Here is a 19,829-nt window from a genome sequence, read left to right as displayed (position 1 = left end):
GGAGGTATTAGATTATGATAAACAAACAGAAAACACAGTGAGTTGGACAGTTTGCTAAACTCGCAAACTTGTTTGCGGCAAACTCACAAACAAAGCAGGCATGCAGGCGTTTCTGAAACAAATTCAGGCAAACTGTCAAACTTGTCGTAGTCTAATATCTCTTTTAGTTGCCCAACCTCAATCAAAATGTTGTGGAAACTTCAAGAGGTATTTTTTCCAGTGTTTAGGCTAAATGTTTCATTTTAAAACTACGTGCTTGCGCCAAAATAAATGATTCAAGGGTATTTTTTTTTGCAAAATTTGCTAAACCTTTCAAATCGTGAAGAACGCAAGCGAATCCGTAAGTTTGCATATCAAAAACCTCTTTTTACGCTATGCGTTACTCTGGAACGATGAAACTTTTTTGCAATCCTATAAAAGCAAATTGTATAGGTTTTGTTAAGATCTACAAAACGCTTCTTGAAGCTTGCTATGGTCTCTACGAAACAAAAATTATTTTTCACAAAATTGTGTTGATACATATTTTTTAAGGATGATCCATCTTTTGTTTCATTTTCAATTATTTTGAATACTGAAACCGCACTTATAATTCTACAAAGAAAAATAAAAATGCACAATCCACTTATGTTTGTACTTTAATTTAAATTTCAGAAAGTTTACATCACAAAATATAATATTAAAAAAAAACAACATATTTATATCAGGATCGATTTGGATCACAGGTTATTTTAAATTTAACTCGTTCTGACTATAAAACATACGATCTATAACTAGCACGATCACTTCGCTTACAATAGTATCCTGAGCACTACCTGAGTTTTTCAGTCGTTCAACCGGCTTAGTCAAGTCACTCCTCGTATTTAGTGTATAGAACTCACTTCCTCTTGAACACGCCAATCTTGCCACGTTGCACTGGCCACGTCAGCAGAAAATGTGTACTACTCGTTCACTACCGTCTTTCGCGATCGTAACTGGCTGGTTTTGGTTTCGTACGCATTTCCAGCACCGCACAAACCGTTTGGCGTCCAAATTAGAACTAAAGCGATGGAAAATGTAAACTTACTCTTCAGTTTTTTAGTAGCGAGTAAATATGTGTAAATGTGTTTCTTCTTCCGACTTTTCTTCGCTTCCAAATGTGAGTGAGTGTCACACACTCATTTCTCGGGGCGTGCATGTTATTTTGAAGAGATTTTTGTAGTTTTTCATCATCATCTTTCTCCTTTATGTACACACAGACTAAACATATGTGGTCCAGATAAGGAAGCTGTGAGCAACGCAACATCCAACGCAACAAACCCAGAGAGAGAGAAAGAGCATCTCGAAACTATTAGGTCTGGATTCGATCGACGACCGGCAGCGTGGTGACTGCATCGTTTACCCGAATAAAATTATATGATGATTTGTATTGTCAAAACCATGAAGTTACAATAGATATTATAATATTTATGGTAAGTTTATGGTTGATTTTTTTTAACTTCATTGGAATGACGATAAAGTTATCGTAGATTTCATGGTTACAGCAAATTTCATGGTTTTGTTATTGGAAATGTTATAAATTGAAACAATAAAACTACTGTACATTTCATGAATACAGCAATTATTATGGTTTTGTTATTGGAAATCTCATGATGCATTTTTTTCAATTTTTTGTTACAGTAAGTTTCATTGTAATGTTATAGTTGCATAGTGTGAACTTTTTTTGAACGATTTTTTTAAATAATGCGAATCATGTAATAAAAGTATTGAAAATATTAAAATATTAAAATATTAAAATATTAAAATATTAAAATATTAAAATATTAAAATATTAAAATATTAAAATATTAAAATATTAAAATATTAAAATATTAAAATATTAAAATATTAAAATATTAAAATATTAAAATATTAAAATATTAAAATATTAAAATATTAAAATATTAAAATATTAAAATATTAAAATATTAAAATATTAAAATATTAAAATATTAAAATATTAAAATATTAAAATATTAAAATATTAAAATATTAAAATATTAAAATATTAAAATATTAAAATATTAAAATATTAAAATATTAAAATATTAAAATATTAAAATATTAAAATATTAAAATATTAAAATATTAAAATATTAAAATATTAAAATATTTAAATATTAAAATATTAAAATATTAAAATATTAAAATATTAAAATATTAAAATATTAAAATATTAAAATATTAAAATATTAAAATATTAAAATATTAAAATATTAAAATATTAAAATATTAAAATATTAAAATATTAAAATATTAAAATATTAAAATATTAAAATATTAAAATATTAAAATATTAAAATATTAAAATATTAAAATATTAAAATATTAAAATATTAAAATATTAAAATATTAAAATATTAAAATATTAAAATATTAAAATATTAAAATATTAAAATATTAAAATATTAAAATATTAAAATATTAAAATATTAAAATATTAAAATATTAAAATATTAAAATATTAAAATATTAAAATATTAAAATATTAAAATATTAAAATATTAAAATATTAAAATATTAAAATATTAAAATATTAAAATATTAAAATATTAAAATATTAAAATATTAAAATATTAAAATATTAAAATATTAAAATATTAAAATATTAAAATATTAAAATATAAAAATATTAAAATATTAAAATATTAAAATATTAAAATATTAAAATATTAAAATATTAAAATATTAAAATATTAAAATATTAAAATATTAAAATATTAAAATATTAAAATATTAAAATATTAAAATATTAAAATATAAAAATATAAAAATATATTAATATAAAAATATAAAAATATTAAAAATATAAAAAAAATATAAAAATATATTAATATAAAAATATAAAAATATAAAAATATGAAAATATAAAAATATAAAAATATATATTAAAATATAAAAATAAAAAAATAAAAAAATATAAAAAATATAAAAATATAAAAATATAAAAATATAAAATATAAAAATATAAAAATATAAAATATAAAAATATAAAAATATAAAAATATAAAAATATAAAAATATAAAAATATAAAAATATAAAAATATAAAAATATAAAAATATAAAAATATAAAAATATAAAAATATAAAAATATAAAAATATAAAAATATAAAAATATACAAATATAAAAATATAAAAATATAAAAATATGAAAATATAAAAATATAAAAATATAAAAATATAAAAATATAAAAATATAAAAATATAAAAATATAAAAATATAAAAATATAAAAATATAAAAATATAAAAATATAAAAATATAAAAATATAAAAATATAAAAATATAAAAATATAAAAATATAAAAATATAAAAATATTAAAATATTAAAATATTAAAATATTAAAATATTAAAATATTAAAATATTAAAATATTAAAATATTAAAATATTAAAATATTAAAATATTAAAATATTAAAATATTAAAATATTAAAATATTAAAATATTAAAATATTAAAATATTAAAATATTAAAATATTAAAATATTAAAATATTAAAATATTAAAATATAAAAATATAAAAAAAAAATATAAAAATATAAAAATATAAAAATATAAAAATATAAAAATATAAAAATATAAAAATATAAAAATATAAAAATATAAAAATATAAAAATATAAAAATATAAAAATATAAAAATATAAAATATAAAAATATAAAAATATAAAAATATAAAAATATTAAAATATTAAAATATTAAAATATTAAAATATTAAAATATTAAAATATTAAAATATTAAAATATTAAAATATTAAAATATTAAAATATTAAAATATTAAAATATTAAAATATTAAAATATTAAAATATTAAAATATTAAAATATAAAAATATAAAAAAATAAAAATATAAAAATATAAAAATATAAAAATATAAAAATATAAAAATATAAAAATATTAAAATATAAAAATATAAAAATATAAAAATATAAAAATATAAAAATATAAAAATATAAAAATATAAAAATATAAAAATATAAAAATATAAAAATATAAAAATATAAAAATATAAAAATATAAAAATATAAAAATATAAAAATATAAAAATATAAAAATATAAAATATAAAATATAAAAATATAAAAATATAAAAATATAAAAATATAAAATATAAAATATAAAAATATAAAAATATAAAAATATTAAAATATTAAAATATTAAAATATTAAAATATTAAAATATTAAAATATTAAAATATTAAAATATTAAAATATTAAAATATTAAAATATTAAAATATTAAAATATTAAAATATTAAAATATTAAAATATTAAAATATTAAAATATTAAAATATTAAAATATTAAAATATTAAAACATTTAAAAATTAAAACATTAAAACATTTAAAAATTTAAACATTTAAACATTTAAACATTTAAACATTTAAACATTTAAACATTTAAACATTTAAACATTTAAACATTTAAACATTTAAACATTTAAACATTTAAACATTTAAACATTTAAACATTTAAACATTTAAACATTTAAACATTTAAACATTTAAACATTTAAACATTTAAACATTTAAACATTTAAACATTTAAACATTTAAACATTTAAACATTTAAACATTTAAACATTTAAACATTTAAACATTTAAACATTTAAACATTTAAACATTTAAACATTTAAACATTTAAACATTTAAACATTTAAACATTTAAACATTTAAACATTTAAACATTTAAACATTTAAACATTTAAACATTTAAACATTTAAACATTTAAACATTTAAACATTTAAACATTTAAACATTTAAACATTTAAACATTTAAACATTTAAACATTTAAACATTTAAACATTTAAACATTTAAACATTTAAACATTTAAACATTTAAACATTTAAACATTTAAACATTTAAACATTTAAACATTTAAACATTTAAACATTTAAACATTTAAACATTTAAACATTTAAACATTTAAACATTTAAACATTTAAACATTTAAACATTTAAACATTTAAACATTTAAACATTTAAACATTTCAACATTTAAACATTTCAACATTTAAACATTTAAACATTTAAACATTTAAACATTTAAACATTTAAACATTTAAACATTTAAACATTTAAACATTTAAACATTTAAACATTTAAACATTTAAACATTTAAACATTTAAACATTTAAACATTTAAACATTTAAACATTTAAACATTTAAACATTTAAACATTTAAACATTTAAACATTTAAACATTTAAACATTTAAACATTTAAACATTTAAACATTTAAACATTTAATCATTTAAACATTTAAACATTTTTAATTCAATAATAGAAACGGCAAAAAATATTAAGGATCACAAAACGAACACGACGCTCCCCTAACGAACGCACCATGACACCTAATCTGGGCGACGCTCCCCTAACGAACACACCATAGTTGATCGAGCTGTCATCAAGGCTGTCATTTTTTTTCACCCGCGCGCGTGTTTGATCCTGTTTGTGTGGCGCAGTTGAAATCAAAAATTCTCAAGTCGAATCGCGTGTGCTCGTGAAGGAACAACATCCGGCGTTCGGAACAAATACACCGGGTGACCGAACCGGAACGGCTCTGGGATGGCGGAATTTTCGCATATTTGGGTGAGTATTTGGAGTTTTGTTGAACTTGGAGAGGGCGGAATCGCACCCGCAACAGCAGCAGGCATTTTCAGGCAAATTTCCCAAGCTATTGGCTGATGCACAAAGTGATTTGTTTACCTTTTTTTGGTACCCTCCGCAAACTTCAAGCCATACAAAATTGTTGCCGGATCTTTTACGGGAGAGATCCGGAGAAAGATCCGGCAGCAATTTGTTTTGATTTGACGTTTGCTGAGGGTGCGGACAAGTTTGGTTATGTTCAAAAGAGAATGGTCAAGGTCAAGTTTGCGAGAGCAATGGTCTGAACAAACTGTGTGTGTTCCTCTTTTTTACAGGGACTTCTTCTACCAGGCCCGGCGCCTGCTGCGGACACTTCCGGCCGGATTTGTTCAGGATGGTCGTTTCGTCTGGAGGCGAAAATCGTTAGGTAAGTTGTGTGTTGATGCTCAACGGTGAACGTCCAAACAACGGTCAAGGAAAAGGTCACGAAAAGAATTTTGTTGAGTGGTACGCAACTGAAAATAACAGAAACAGAAAGTAGCGTTTGACGTTTATTGACACGGTGCCTGTGTTAAATTTGTTTTGATGAATAAATAAAATAATAGAATTTGCAAATTTGAATGCCACTGATAATTACAAATGTTTATATAATTTTGTTTTCAATGTAAACATATAGAGCTGCTCATCAGACCGAATCTCAAAATGCTGAATCTTGGAAGGAAATTAGGCAATTAGGATATTAGGAAATTAGGAAATTAGGGAATAAGGAAATTTGGAAATTAGGAAATTAGGAAATAAGGAAATAAAGAAATTATGAAATAAGGAAATTTGGAAATTTGGAAATTAGGCAATTAGGAAATTCGGAAATTAGGCAATTCGGAAAAAAAGGCAATTCGGAAATTCGGAAATAAGGAAATTTGGAAATTAGGCAATTAGGAAATTAGGAAATTCGGATATTGAGAAATTCAGAAATTCGGAAATTAGGAAATTAGGCAATCAGGAAATTAGGAAATTAGGAAATTAGGAAATTAGGAAATTAGGAAATTAGGAAATTAGGAAATTAGGAAATTAGGAAATTAGGAAATTAGGAAATTAGGAAATTAGGAAATTAGGAAATTAGGAAATTAGGAAATTAGGAAATTAGGAAATTAGGAAATTAGGCAATTAGGAAATTAGGAAATTAGGAAATTAGGAGATTAGGAATTTAGGAAATTGAGCAATTAGGAAATAAGAAAATTAGGAAATTAGGAAATTAGGATATTAGGAAATTCGAAAATTAGAAAATTCGGAAATTAGGAAATTTAGAAATTAGAAAATTCGGAAATTAGGAAATTGGGCAATTAGGAAATTAGGAAATAAGGAAATTCGGAAATTAGGAAATCTAGAAAATTCGGAAATTAGGAAATTGGGCAATTAGGAAATTAGGAAATAAGAAAATTAGGAAATTGGGAAATTAGGAAAATAGGAAATTAGGAAATTAGGAGATAAGGAAATTAGGAAATAAGAAAATTGGGCAATTAGGAAATTAGGAAATTAGGACAATACGAAATTAGGAAATTAGGAAATTAGGAAATTAGGAAATTAGGAAATTGGGAAATTGGGAAATAAGGATATTAGGAAATTCAGAAATTCGGAAATTAGGAAATTAGGAAATTCGGAAATTAGGAAATTTAGAAATTAGAAAATTAGGAAATTAGGAAATTGGGCAATTAGGAAATTAGGAAATAAGGAAATTAGGAAATTAGGAAATTAGAAACTAGGAAATTAGGAAATTAGAAAATTAGGAAATTAGGAAATTAGGAAATAATGAAATTAGGAAATTAGGAAGTTAGGAAATTAGGAAATTTAGAAATTAGAAAATAGGAAATTAGAAAATTAGGATATTAGGAAATTTTGAAATTAGGAAATTGGGAAATTAAGAAATTAAAAAATTTAACAATTAAGAAATTACAAAATTAGGAAATTCGGATATTCGGAAATTAGGAAATTAGGATATTAGGAAATGAGGAAATTAGGAAATTTAGAAATTTAGAAATTAACAAATAACAAAATTAGAAAATTAGGGAATAATGAAATTAGGAAAATAGGAAATTAGGAAATCAGGAAATCAGGAAATAAGTAAATTAGGAAATTAGGAAGTTAGGAAATTAGGAATTCAGGCAATTAGGAAATTAAGAAATTAGAAAATTAGAAAATTAGAAAATTAGAAAATTAGAAAATTAGAAAATTAGAAAATTAGAAAATTAGAAAATTAGAAAATTAGAAAATTAGAAAATTAGAAAATTAGAAAATTAGAAAATTAGAAAATTAGAAAATTAGAAAATTAGAAAATTAGAAAATTAGAAAATTAGAAAATTAGGAAATTAGGATATTATGAAATTAAAAAATTAAGAAATTAGGAAATTGAGTAATTAAGAATTAAGTGATTTTAGAATTTTAGAATTTTAGAATTTTAGAATTTTAGAATTTTAGAATTTTAGAATTTTAGAATTTTAGAATTTTAGAATTTTAGAATTTTAGAATTTTAGAATTTTAGAATTTTAGAATTTTAGAATTTTAGAATTTTAGAATTTTAGAATTTTAGAATTTTAGAATTTTAGAATTTTAGAATTTTAGAATTTTAGAATTTTAGAATTTTAGAATTTTAGAATTTTAAAATTTTTGAATTTTTGAATTTTTGAATTTTTGAATTTTTGAATTTTTGAATTTTTGAATTTTTGAATTTTTGAATTTTTGAATTTAAGAATTTTAGAATTTTAAAATTTTTGAATTTTTGAATTTTTGAATTTTTGAATTTTTGAATTTTTGAATTTTTGAATTTTTGAATTTTTGAATTTTTGAATTTTTGAATTTTAGAATTTTAGAATTTTAGAATTTTAGAATTTTAGAATTTTAGAATTTTAGAATTTAAGAATTTTAGAATTTTAGAATTTTAGAATTTTAGAATTTTAGAATTTTAGAATTTTAGAATTTTAGAATTTTAGAATTTTAGAATTTTAGAATTTTAGAATTTCAGAATTTTAGAATTTTAGAATTTTAGAATTTTAGAATTTTAGAATTTTAGAATTTTAGAATTTTAGAATTTTAGAATTTTAGAATTTTAGAATTTTAGAATTTTAGAATTTTAGAACTTTAGAATTTTAGAATTTTAGAATTTTAGAATTTTAGAATTTTAGAATTTTAGAATTTTAGAATTTTAGAATTTTAGAATTTTAGAATTTTAGAATTTTAGAATTTTAGAATTTTAGAATTTTAGAATTTTAGAATTTTAGAATTTTAGAATTTTAGAATTTTAGAATTTTAGAATTTTAGAATTTTTGAATTTTTGAATTTTAGAATTTTAGAATTTTAGAATTTTAGAATTTTAGAATTTTAGAATTTTAGAATTTTAGAATTTTAGAATTTTAGAATTTTAGAATTTTAGAATTTTAGAATTTTAGAATTTTAGAATTTTAAAATTTATGAATTTTTGAATTTCTGAATTTTTGAATTTTTGAATTTTTGAATTTTTGAATTTTTGAATTTTTGAATTTTTGAATTTTTGAATTTTTGAATTTTTGAATTTTAGAATTTTAGAATTTTAGAATTTTAGAATTTTAGAATTTTAGAATTTTAGAATTTTAGAATTTTAGAATTTTAGAATTTAAGAATTTTAGAATTTTAGAATTTTAGAATTTTAGAATTTTAGAATTTTAGAATTTTAGAATTTTAGAATTTTAGAATTTCAGAATTTTAGAATTTTAGAATTTTAGAATTTTAGAATTTTAGAATTTTAGAATTTTAGAATTTTAGAATTTTAGAATTTTAGAATTTTAGAATTTTAGAATTTTAGAATTTTAGAATTTTAGAATTTTAGAATTTAAGAATTTTAGAATTTTAGAATTTTAGAATTTTAGAATTTTAGAATTTTAGAATTTTAGAATTTTAGAATTTTAGAATTTTAGAATTTTAGAATTTTAGAATTTTAGAATTTTAGAATTTTAGAATTTTAGAATTTTAGAATTTTAGAATTTTAGAATTTTTGAATTTTAGAATTTTAGAATTTTAGAATTTTAGAATTTTAGAATTTTAGAATTTTAGAATTTTAGAATTTTAGAATTTTAGAATTTTAGAATTTTAGAATTTTAGAATTTTAGAATTTTAGAATTTTAGAATTTTAGTAACAGCTAATTTAATAGCATTTATACCGAAACAAACATATGAAAATATTCCCTATGTCTAATTTAGTGTGTTTCTCTTTTACAGGGGCCTATTCCACTGAGGATTGTGCTTCATAAATACGCGAGAGTTCATCCCAAGTACGAAGCAGTAGTTCCGGCACCGGCTACAAACATTTCGAACAACGTCAGAAAGTTCGGATTGAAGCAGAATATTAAAAGAAAACGACGCGGAAAAAAGTACTAATTTTTTTAAATCTACGAAAAAAACTATAAAAATACAATAAAACTTACCATATTGACCATTAATTTCAATGTATAAATATATGTTTTACAGTACAATTTAGTGGAGAGAAAAAAATAAATACAATGAAAATACAATGAATCATACTGTAGTTATTATTTATTTCAATGTACGAATATAGTTTAAACCGTACTATTTAGTATGGAAAAATCCATGAAGAACTGTGAATCTACTGTGCAAACCATTGTAATGGTTACTGTTTTTATTATAAATGTATGATGTTTTCTATGGTCAGGGTAATTTTTTGGACGGAAAAGGCATCAATGAAAATACGGTAGAATATATAGTTTTTGGTTTTTTTTTGTATGGGGAAAAGTCGAAATTTTTATGGTGACTGTGCCTAACAATACCCCTTTTTTATAGTAATTTCCCAAAATAAGATATATTCTATGGTGAAAAAACATAAAGGCTACTGTAGAATCATGGTAAAAATAACCATAGAATTTATCGTGTGATAACCATAAAATCTACTGTTGGTTTATAGTAAAACTTTATGCGGGTATGTTTTTTTAGTATAGGATGATTTGTACATATGTACAAGAAAACGTTGAACACCCGCACACCATGGGGCTTATGGAAAAATCATGTTGGTATACTTTTTATAGATATGATGGGTGGGCGAACGCATGGTCGATTGTTCTCGAACATCGACTGGTTATGTCGTTATAGTTTTAGAAGTATGAGTGGGGATCGAAAACTTAAAACAAAATATTCAATTTTATGACAACTTTTAACAAATACAAAAGTGATAAGTATAAAAATAAATCTAAAAACTCTAAAAGGTTTGTAAAACAAATTAGAATTCATTGCGGAACGTTTATGAATACATTTGTAATTCAATGTTTTACCAGGAAAAAAAATCTCTCATTTACAGGTGCTCATGTTCTCAAATGAAGAAAGGATTGAAAACAATTGACTCGATTGTCCGAAGCCTCATTATCCGAAGTTTCGATTATCCGAAGGTTTCGAATTATCGAATCACATTTCTCAATATATCTTCACCGCCATTTTAGATTTAAAATTTTAAATCACTTTAGAGTAGATTAGGGGTCTAACTTCAACAATCAATAATAAGAAAACGAAGAAAAAAATTTCGTCTGGTCGGGACTGTAAATAGTAACAAGTAAAAAGAGATGCTCATTTTTTAATTCCATTTTTATCATCAAACGTTTCAAATTCAAATTCAAATTCGGTTTTATTGGTGAATAATCAGATACAATTAGTTCTTTTGAGGTACAAAACAGAGTTTTGGAGTTCCTTTCAGCTGTGTGTTACATCATAATCCATTTTGGAACAGTTATTGCTTGTAAATAAAGGTGTTGACAAGAGTAAGAAAAATAAAGTAAAAAAACTTACTAAAATTGCAAGGGAAAGGGGATAGAAATAGAGAAAGCTTAAAACTAGATCACAATTTTTTATCCTTTATAGATGTGCTTGATCATCAGCTCCCCGAGGGCCAGAAATTGCTCCGCCTTGTTACGGCAGGTCCGAAACCGCGTCATCATCTCCCCCGCGAGAGCAAAGAACTCCGGCAGGGTGAAGAGATCTTCCCCGGTGACTCCTTGCTGGGTCGCATCGCCGCTACCGGCAGCGACCACGCTCGCAAACGACCGCCCCCATCCAGGAGGGAACGCTGGGTTGTCCGCTGGAACCGTACACTGGCCAGCTGCAGGAACAGCTGCGCTCGTACTTCGCTGAGGAGGATGGGACGCTGCTGCTTTCTTCTTCCTCTTTTCCTGCTCCTCGAGGTAGGACTTCCGCGCGACGCATCCGCGGTAATTGCCGGTATGGTTACCGCCGCAGTTCGCGCACTTTACGCGCGGCTTGGTTTGTTCTGCGTTTTCCCCCAAGTCCGCCTTTCGTGGCAGTGCGCACACCTCCGAGAGGTGTGACTCACCGCACTTCACGCAGCGGGGCCGGAGGTTGCAGTTCCGCGAGCCGTGGCCGAATTTCTGGCATCGGTGACATTGCGCTGCGTCCGTCGGATTTTTTGAGTAAAACCGCCAGTTTACCCAAAAACCGTCCAACGCCTTAGTCCGCCGCAGGTCTTGAAGTTTGACGGTGCCGCGATCGAAGTACAACAGGTACAGTGTGTGTGTACCTGTCACTGTTGTCTTCCGCGAGAGGACTTTTATGTCTCGCGGCGTTATTCCGACACCCGAGAGGTGCTCCTTGAGGACGGAGGTCGGGCGGTCTTGGTACCCCTGCAAGACGATCTTAACAGCGGTCTTCTGCACGGGGTCGAATGTGTAGAAATTGAAGTTTTTACGCTTCAATTTCTCCACAACTAGGTCGAAGTTCTTTTGGTCAAATGTGAACACTTGCACTGACGATTTACCTATTTTGAGGCAGTACACGAGGCCTTCCAGCTGCTCGTCAACATCGTCCGCCAACGTGTCCAAAACGAAAATTGGTGGTGGTCGTCGTTCCTTTGGAGTAATTACTTTTTTTGGCGAAATCACTTTCTTCCGTGTACGACCATCGTCGTCGTCGTCGTCGGTAGTGCTACCGTCGGTGTTGTTGTTGTTGCTTTCCTCGTCACTCAGTCTCGCAAACTTGTTACTGGTGGGAATGTTGGCGGATGTTGAAGCACCATCGGTCGACGGATTGCCGGAAGTAGCTGAACGGAGCCTTATAGGGCTGCGGCCCTGGACACGGTAATTAGGGTGTAATAACTTGGGGTCGAATCCTTTGGCGCACACACTCCCCGGCGCGATGGCGGACGACGCGGCGTTGGTTTGTTTACCTTTTTGCACACGGCCGGTAGACGAACTTCGCGGGTTTTTCGAGGCCGCACTCGAACTGCCACGGCCACGGCCGGCCCTTGGCATGCTGTTGGAGCAAACTCGCGACTAATCACGGTAAATTACGGCGAAAAATTTCGAAAAAACGATGGAGCACTGAGCACTTGACTGCTGCTTGCACTCGTGCGTACACGGAGGAGGATCATCAAACGTTAAATTTCAAAAAACGCATTTTTTTTTTGAATATATACAAAAATTAAAAATTGTGTTTTTTGGAATTTAACGTTTCAAGATAAAAATGAAATAAAAAACTTTTAAAAGGCAACTATTGCTCTTGAGTTTTGTATAGTGCGAAATCTGGTTCTTTTTATTATTGTATCAATTGTAAATAGGTTTATGAAATGAAATTGGGAAAAACGAAATAAAACAAACAAAACAGAGAATAAAAACCACACATATTTTTTGCCTTGTTTTGAAACATACTATTAAAAACAAGATTTTCGAGAAGAATAAAAACAATATTTAAAAAAAACACACACACACGCACGACCTCGCGAACGACAGAAAAAATGAAACCAAAAACAACAAAAGTTTCAAAGAACAGGAACCAAAAACCTAGAATAAATAATCCTGAAACACACATAGGTGGAGTAGTCATCAATGAGACACGGGAAACAATAATAAAATGGCTCTCACAAATCGTAGATCCAACCAATCAGGCTCTTTTTTGGGGGAAATTTGTGTCTACTGGTTGGTTAAGTAACTTTTGTCCATGGAGAGGTAGTCTTTCAAAATATTTCCTCGGATTTGAGTTTGGCTTCAATGACCTTTAAATAGACTTGACCAAATTATCCAGATTTTTAAGCGAAGATGGCGTTCGAATGGTGAACGCCCGAAATGTCAAAATCGCGCAGTAGCACCAACATTAGGAAAAAAAAGTGGCTGTCATGCCATGGCACACTTTTTCCGTAATGTTGGTACCACTGCGTGATTTTGACATTTCGGGCGTTCACCATTCGAACACCATCTTCGCTTAAAAACCTGGATAGAATATACATATCCAGAACCAACGGCTGTCTCATTTTCCCCGCTTTTTTCATACCGGGTAAACACTTTGATTTTTCTTAAACATACTATTTAAAATTGTTAATTGGGTCCTAAAATGAAGCTTAAATTTGTGATATTAGTGTTCACACCGTTAAAGCTTATTATTCTGAGTAAAATGATCCTTTGTACGACCGCAAAGGATTTGAAATTGATTTTTAATCTATAGAAAAAATATTGTCTTGTCAATTTATTTTTTTGCATAATAATTAAAAAAAAAGTGATCCAAAATGGTTTTTAATCGTGTTTTTTACCGTTGTACATGTAAATTGAGATAGGGCTTTAGGACCCTGATTGTTTGCACATTTATTGAGTTTTAACTATTTTTAATCAAAGGTAGATTTTTAGGCAAGATGGTGTTACGAGTTATGCACGCTTGAATGTCAATATCAAGCAGTGGTACCAACATTACAAAAAAAGTGTGCCATGTGCCATGGCAGCCACACTTTTTGACATTTCGGCGTGCACACTGTAACTGAAAATCGCACTTTGCTGAGTTCGTTTTCGCACTTTTTCATACGATTTTTTCAGTTCGACTGCGATTACACTTTTTTGCATATCATCATTTGGGGAGCGTTCTTTTATTACGTAACGCAAAAAAATCGGATTTTCAGACCCCCTTTCCCCCCTAGTAACATAATTCCCATACAAACTTTATTTTTTGGTATGGAGCGTAACACGGCCTCCGACCCCATAATAAAAGAACGCTCCCTTGTATAGACTTCTATGGTTAATTATTTATGTGAAATCCCCACAATATCAAGGCCGATTTACTTTAATTAAATTGTCAGTGAAATAAATCATTTTTGTCGGGACCGTGGTGTAGGGGTAAGCGTGGTTGCCTCTCACCCAGTCGGCCTGGGTTCGATCCCGGACGGTCCCGGTGGCATTTTTCGAGACGAGATTTGTCTGATCACGCCTTCCGTCGGACGGGAAGTAAATGTTGGCCCCGAACTAACCTAAAAAAAAGGTTAGGTCGTTAGCTCAGTCCAGGTGTAGGAGTCGTCTCCCTGGGTCCTGCCTCGGTGGAGTCGCTGGTAGGCAGTTGGACTCACAATCCAAAGGTCGTCAGTTCGAATCCCGGGGTGGATGGAAGCTAAGGTGTAAAAAGAGGTTTGCAATTGCCTCAACAATCAAGCCTTCGAACACCTAGTTTCGAGTAGGAATCTCGCAATCGAGAACGCCGATGCTGTAGAGCGATTAATTTGATTTTGATTTGATTTAAATGTTCCATTTTGTTGGATATCTTTAATTCAACAGTTTATTCAAAATTCACTCATTTCACGAATTTCAATGAGTTTCAGTGATATGTAAATCCATTTGATGTAACAAGTAACAATCCATGTTCTGCAAGACTTCCAAATCACGCTCTATGGCTCCACAAAAATATCAGCATAAATCCTCCACTGCTCAATCGTCTCAATCTCCCCGAGGCCTCGTGCCCACTTCCGGTACAGATTGTGGAACAGCACCCCGTCGAAGAGCGGATAACCCGGGTACTGGCACGTGTCCAAACCGACCGCTGCGAGCGCCTTTGTTGTGTACCGGCAGATGGTCGCGTAGAACAGAGCCACGCGGAACGCTCGCGGATCCAGCCTCTTGGGGTACCGAATGCGGAACATGTCATACGCTTGGAACGCGATCTGGTAGGCCACCTCGAGCAGCAGGTCCGCTTCGAAGAGTTCGATGAGCTGAGCTTCGGCCAGCAGGTAGATCGCGGCAACCGTTGGCATCAACTTTGGTGGAATCGACGCGAGCTGGCGATGTCCGAGCGAGTCGGAGATGATCCAGCAGTATAGCTGCAGTTTCGTGTCGGTGAGGTTTGCGCGAGTGGCCGGATCTTCGGAGAACATTTCCTCCAGTGTGGGTGGCACAACATGCTGCGGGAAGGTCAACGGATGGGTTTCCTCGGTGTAATCAGAGTCGTGTCTCTTGAAAAGGAGGAACTCCTGATCCGTGTGTTTGGGCTGACGATGGTATCCGATTATGGCTGCTGCTCGCAGCAAGAGCCGGACCGAAAGGGTCAGATAGCTGGGCCCATCAGGGCGCAAGTCAACGCGGCAGTCGATAATTTCAATTGGGAATCCAGTCCACATCTTAAAGAAATCTTGCTCTTTGAACACGTTCAGATCCAGACCGTCGGACAGGGAACCTTCCGTTCCGTAAAAGTCCAACCCTTTCTGAAAACGCTCTCTCAGGTCGCCTGCGTTGGCTGCCAGTCCGAAAATGTCCACCAGCACGTCGTCATGCGGTCGACGCACGAATTCTGCGACCGAACCAAGCTTCCCTTCTGGACTGTTCGAATGACCAGCCAAGAACGAAAGGGTTTCTCCGCTCCGAAGAAAAACATTACCGCTGGCCAGAGTGCCAAGAATCGCCATCTGTTGGATGGTTTGCAGTCCCAAATGCTGACGCACCGCCGAACGGTCGAATTCCTCCGCGGTAAGCTTCTCGAAATCGATGCGCTTCGAGCACCAGAACCGCCACGATCCTTCAAAAACCATGAAATCCGAATTGTTGGAAATAATGGCCAAAGCACCGACGGATTCCGCATAAGCGACCATCTCCTTCTTACAGTCGCCCTCGGTCGGAACCCGGAACTGGCCATACCGCTTTGCCAGCAGCTTCACCGGATAGTTGGTGTTGTCCGGAACATGCCCTTTGCATATTTTGTCAATATCGGTTCCCTTGTCCACAAGGTCAACTATTTTTAACCAGTCTTCGTGGTACTTTCTGTTGCTGTCCTTCGTGATCCTGTCGGCACGGCGGCTGGGTCCGGTGCCGAAGAACACCAATTTCGCTCCCAGCTGCGTCAGTCGCTTCAGAAAGCGGTCCATAATCTGAAACGCCAACTCGTAGCGACCTCCGCACAGGGTTCCAGCCAAATCCCGTTGGTTCAAGGGTTCGAACAGCGAGCGGTAGTAGATTACGATCGTTGGCGTTCCGTCGTACTTCCTGCCAAGAGAAATGTACATTCTTGGTCCGCATTTCTTTCTTAACTATCTAAATGTTTTGAATTTACCTGATCTCCGCCCTCATGTTTATTGGAGTGCACCCGCCGGGAATGTCCGAGCGTGCTAGGGTGTACAGGCCCTGGACGCCCATTTTCTACGGAGTTTTCCGAAAACTTAGCCTTTCAACTTCAATTTCAAAACTCAACTGACAAAAGTTTATCCACGCGAGTTTTTCCCGCCACAAAGCTTGCACGTCTGTCGAGAAATAATCAGTTTACAAAATTACCCCACGTTGAACGAATTTACACTATCGAGAAATTAAAAGTGAGAGTGTGTGCGTGCAACATGGAGTTAAACTTTTCGAAGTGCCATGGGAACCTTCACAGCAACTGCACAGAAAGTTTAACTCCATGTTGCACACACTCTCACTTTTAATTTCTCGATTAAGACCAAGATTTAGACCTAAATTTGGCAGGTTTTGACTTAAATTTGGCAGGTTACACGCTCATTTAAGTTACTCGGATAGTACACGGATACGTACACGAAATCGGTTGTTGCGTTTGAAACGGAACACGTAAACGATTCGGATTGAATTCCATTCCAGAATTCCGATTGGGCTGACTGGGGAAAGTTTCACTCCATGTTCCCACTGAGAATTTTGGCTCGAGCCTCGAGTCGATCTGGCTCGAGATCGAGCCTGAATCGAGTCGAGGCTCGAGCCAAAATTCTCAGTGGGTTACAGCTTAAGCTGCACGCAGAAATGTTTTGTAGAATCAGCCTAGGGTTTGAATCAACAAAATTTTTGTTGAATATAATCAACATCAAAATTGCGTTGAAACAAACCTCGATTTTCTCAATTGCACAAAAGTCTTTTGTTGTTTTGATTAATCTGCTTTGACGTTTAATCGTTGATTCAACAAAAATCAAAATTTTCAAATCAGCAAAACGTTTTGTTGATTCAAATATCCAGGTTTTTAAGCGAAGATGGCGTTCGAATGTTGAACGTCCGAAATGTCAAAATCGCGCAGTAGCACCAACATTAGAAAAAAAATGCTTCTGTCATGCCATGGCACACTTTTTTCGTAATGTTGGTACCACTGCGTGATTTTGACATTTCGGGCGTTCACCATTCGAACGCCATTTTCGCTTAAAAAGCTGGATGGCTTATTTTTCTGCGTGTGTATATGTAGGTACTTCGGAAGGAACCGGTCAAGAAAAAAATCAATGGGCAGCAGCGGCGGCGAGAACAAGACAGAAAGGGGGAAGAAATGTCCCAAGAAATCGCTCCCTCTCCTTTGTTCTGTTGTTCGTAAAGCTGTTTCTTGACCCCTTTCCTTCCGAACTCCGTACTAGCCTTTAACGAAACACTGAAAGCCCGACCTTGGTACTTTTAAGAACATTTGCTAAAAATGCTGCTTATTAAATTAACTGTGGCTTTTTGGTGAAAGTAAACGCAAATATAGTAAAATGTACCATGCTTCCACAAAATAGCATGGTAGCAATTAAGAAATAATTATCATTCTCTCCATATTGGAGGGTTAAAATTACCATGCCGCTCTCGACATGGTAAAACCAAAAAGTATATTGAAAAAAGAGGGAGCACTCGAAACAAAAAAAAACTGACTACGTGAATCAGTCATCCAAGCACGGAATGTTTTAAGCAAAAAATACATCGGTGCGTGTTCTTAATTGGGTACTAAAGCCCTATGTCAATTTTTATGTACAACGCTAAAAAACACAATTAAAAACCATTTCTGATCACTTTTTTTCATTTTAATGCAAAAAAAAAAAATATTACAAGACAACATTTTTTCGATGGATCAACTATGCTCCCCTTGGAACGAGCTGTCAAGTAGGAACTTTTCTGTCAAGAAGGACCGCGAGGTTAATTTTTCCAAATTGATTTAAAAATCCATTTTAAACTCTTTGTGGTCGTGCAAAGGGTTATTGTACTCAGAAAAATAAGCTTTATCGCTGTAAACAATAATATCAGCAATTTAAGGTTCATTTTGTGGAAATCTGCGCTGTCCACATCAAGTCTGCGCACATCCTAGGCCCTTCTGGCAACCACGATGACGACGACGACGAGCTCTCCTTCTTTGACGACTCGTCGATCGTCCTCAGAACCAGTTTAGCGATCACCACGATCAGACGCGTTTTTACGAGCAATAAATGTTAGTTAGTCTTAACTGTACATTCTCGCGTTTTCATTCTCACTTCCGACTTCTGCTTTCCTCTGGTCGCCGATAGGTTATGGGCCCAGCAGAGTCGGAATAGAAGGTTCGGTTGTTAAAAAGAAAAACCGCGTGGTTTTCTTTGTTCCCGCAGTGGAAAAAGTTTTTTAGAGACTATTGTTTGTCTGTGCTATTGTTTTCCGTACCGGAAGTGAACAAAATGGCGGAAAAGTTCGCCATCCAGAAGCTGAATGGCCGGAACTGGCAAACCTGGAACATCCGGATCGAAGCGCTGCTTTCCCGCGAGGACATGTGGTCCGTCGTGACGAACGCCATCCCGGTCGGGGACGCCCGGAAGCCGGAGTGGGTCGCACAGGACCGGAAGGCGCGGTCAACGATCCTGCTGTTAATTGAGGACAACCAGTTCCCGATCGTGAAGGGCAGCACCCACGCGAAGGAAGTGTACGACAAGCTGAAAGCGTACCACCTGAAAACGACTCGGTCGTTTCGAGTAAGCCTTTTGAAGAGGTTATGTTCGACGAACCTCACCGAACGCGGTGACCTCGAACAGCACGTGTTGGAGTTGGACGATTTGTTCGATCGTTTGCAAGAGGCTGGCATGGACCTGGCCAGCGATGTCCGGGTGTGCATGCTGCTCCGCAGTCTGCCGTCATCGTTTGACCACCTGGTAGCGGCGCTGGACCTGCAGTCGGACAAGGACCTGACGCTGGACACGGTCAAGTCCAAGCTGTCGGACGAGTACCATCGTCGGCAGGAGCGCGATGG

The 19,829-nt window shown here is 31.2% G+C and overlaps 3 protein-coding genes across 5 annotated transcripts in view; 1 reads left to right on the top strand and 2 right to left on the bottom strand.

Annotated features, from left to right (window-relative positions):
• Positions 1 to 19,829, top strand: part of LOC120417552 (endoplasmic reticulum-Golgi intermediate compartment protein 3) — a 302,890-nt gene that overhangs the window by 252,098 nt on the left and 30,963 nt on the right. The window lies entirely within an intron of this gene.
• The window catches only part of LOC120417560 (calumenin), a 35,326-nt gene that overhangs the window by 9,513 nt on the left and 5,984 nt on the right, over positions 1 to 19,829 (bottom strand). The window contains exon 1 of one of the 3 annotated variants that reach the window (XM_039579650.2): positions 879 to 1,042. The exons of 1 other annotated variant lie outside the window; for it this stretch is intronic. In XM_039579650.2, coding sequence (XP_039435584.1) covers position 879 — 1 coding nt within the window. In that variant the 5' untranslated portion in view covers positions 880 to 1,042. Of the gene's footprint in view, positions 1 to 812; positions 1,043 to 19,829 lie in introns of those variants that run through there. One more of the 3 variants, XM_039579652.2, reaches the window with a different exon arrangement.
• LOC120417559 (uncharacterized) lies at positions 15,146 to 17,099 on the bottom strand. Its single transcript, XM_039579649.2, has 2 exons — positions 16,938 to 17,099; positions 15,146 to 16,870 (listed from the first exon to the last, which is right to left on the bottom strand). The coding sequence occupies exons 1-2, from the start codon at positions 17,018 to 17,020 to the stop codon at positions 15,286 to 15,288; spliced, it is 1,668 nt and encodes a 555-aa protein (XP_039435583.1). The 5' UTR covers positions 17,021 to 17,099; the 3' UTR covers positions 15,146 to 15,285.

The sequence above is a fragment of the Culex pipiens genome, chromosome 2 (genome assembly GCF_016801865.2).
Source record: "Culex pipiens pallens isolate TS chromosome 2, TS_CPP_V2, whole genome shotgun sequence".
Taxonomy (NCBI): domain Eukaryota; kingdom Metazoa; phylum Arthropoda; class Insecta; order Diptera; family Culicidae; genus Culex; species Culex pipiens.
The sequence above is the reverse complement of the archived record's forward strand: the minus strand, read 5'-3'. Positions and strand labels throughout refer to the sequence as shown.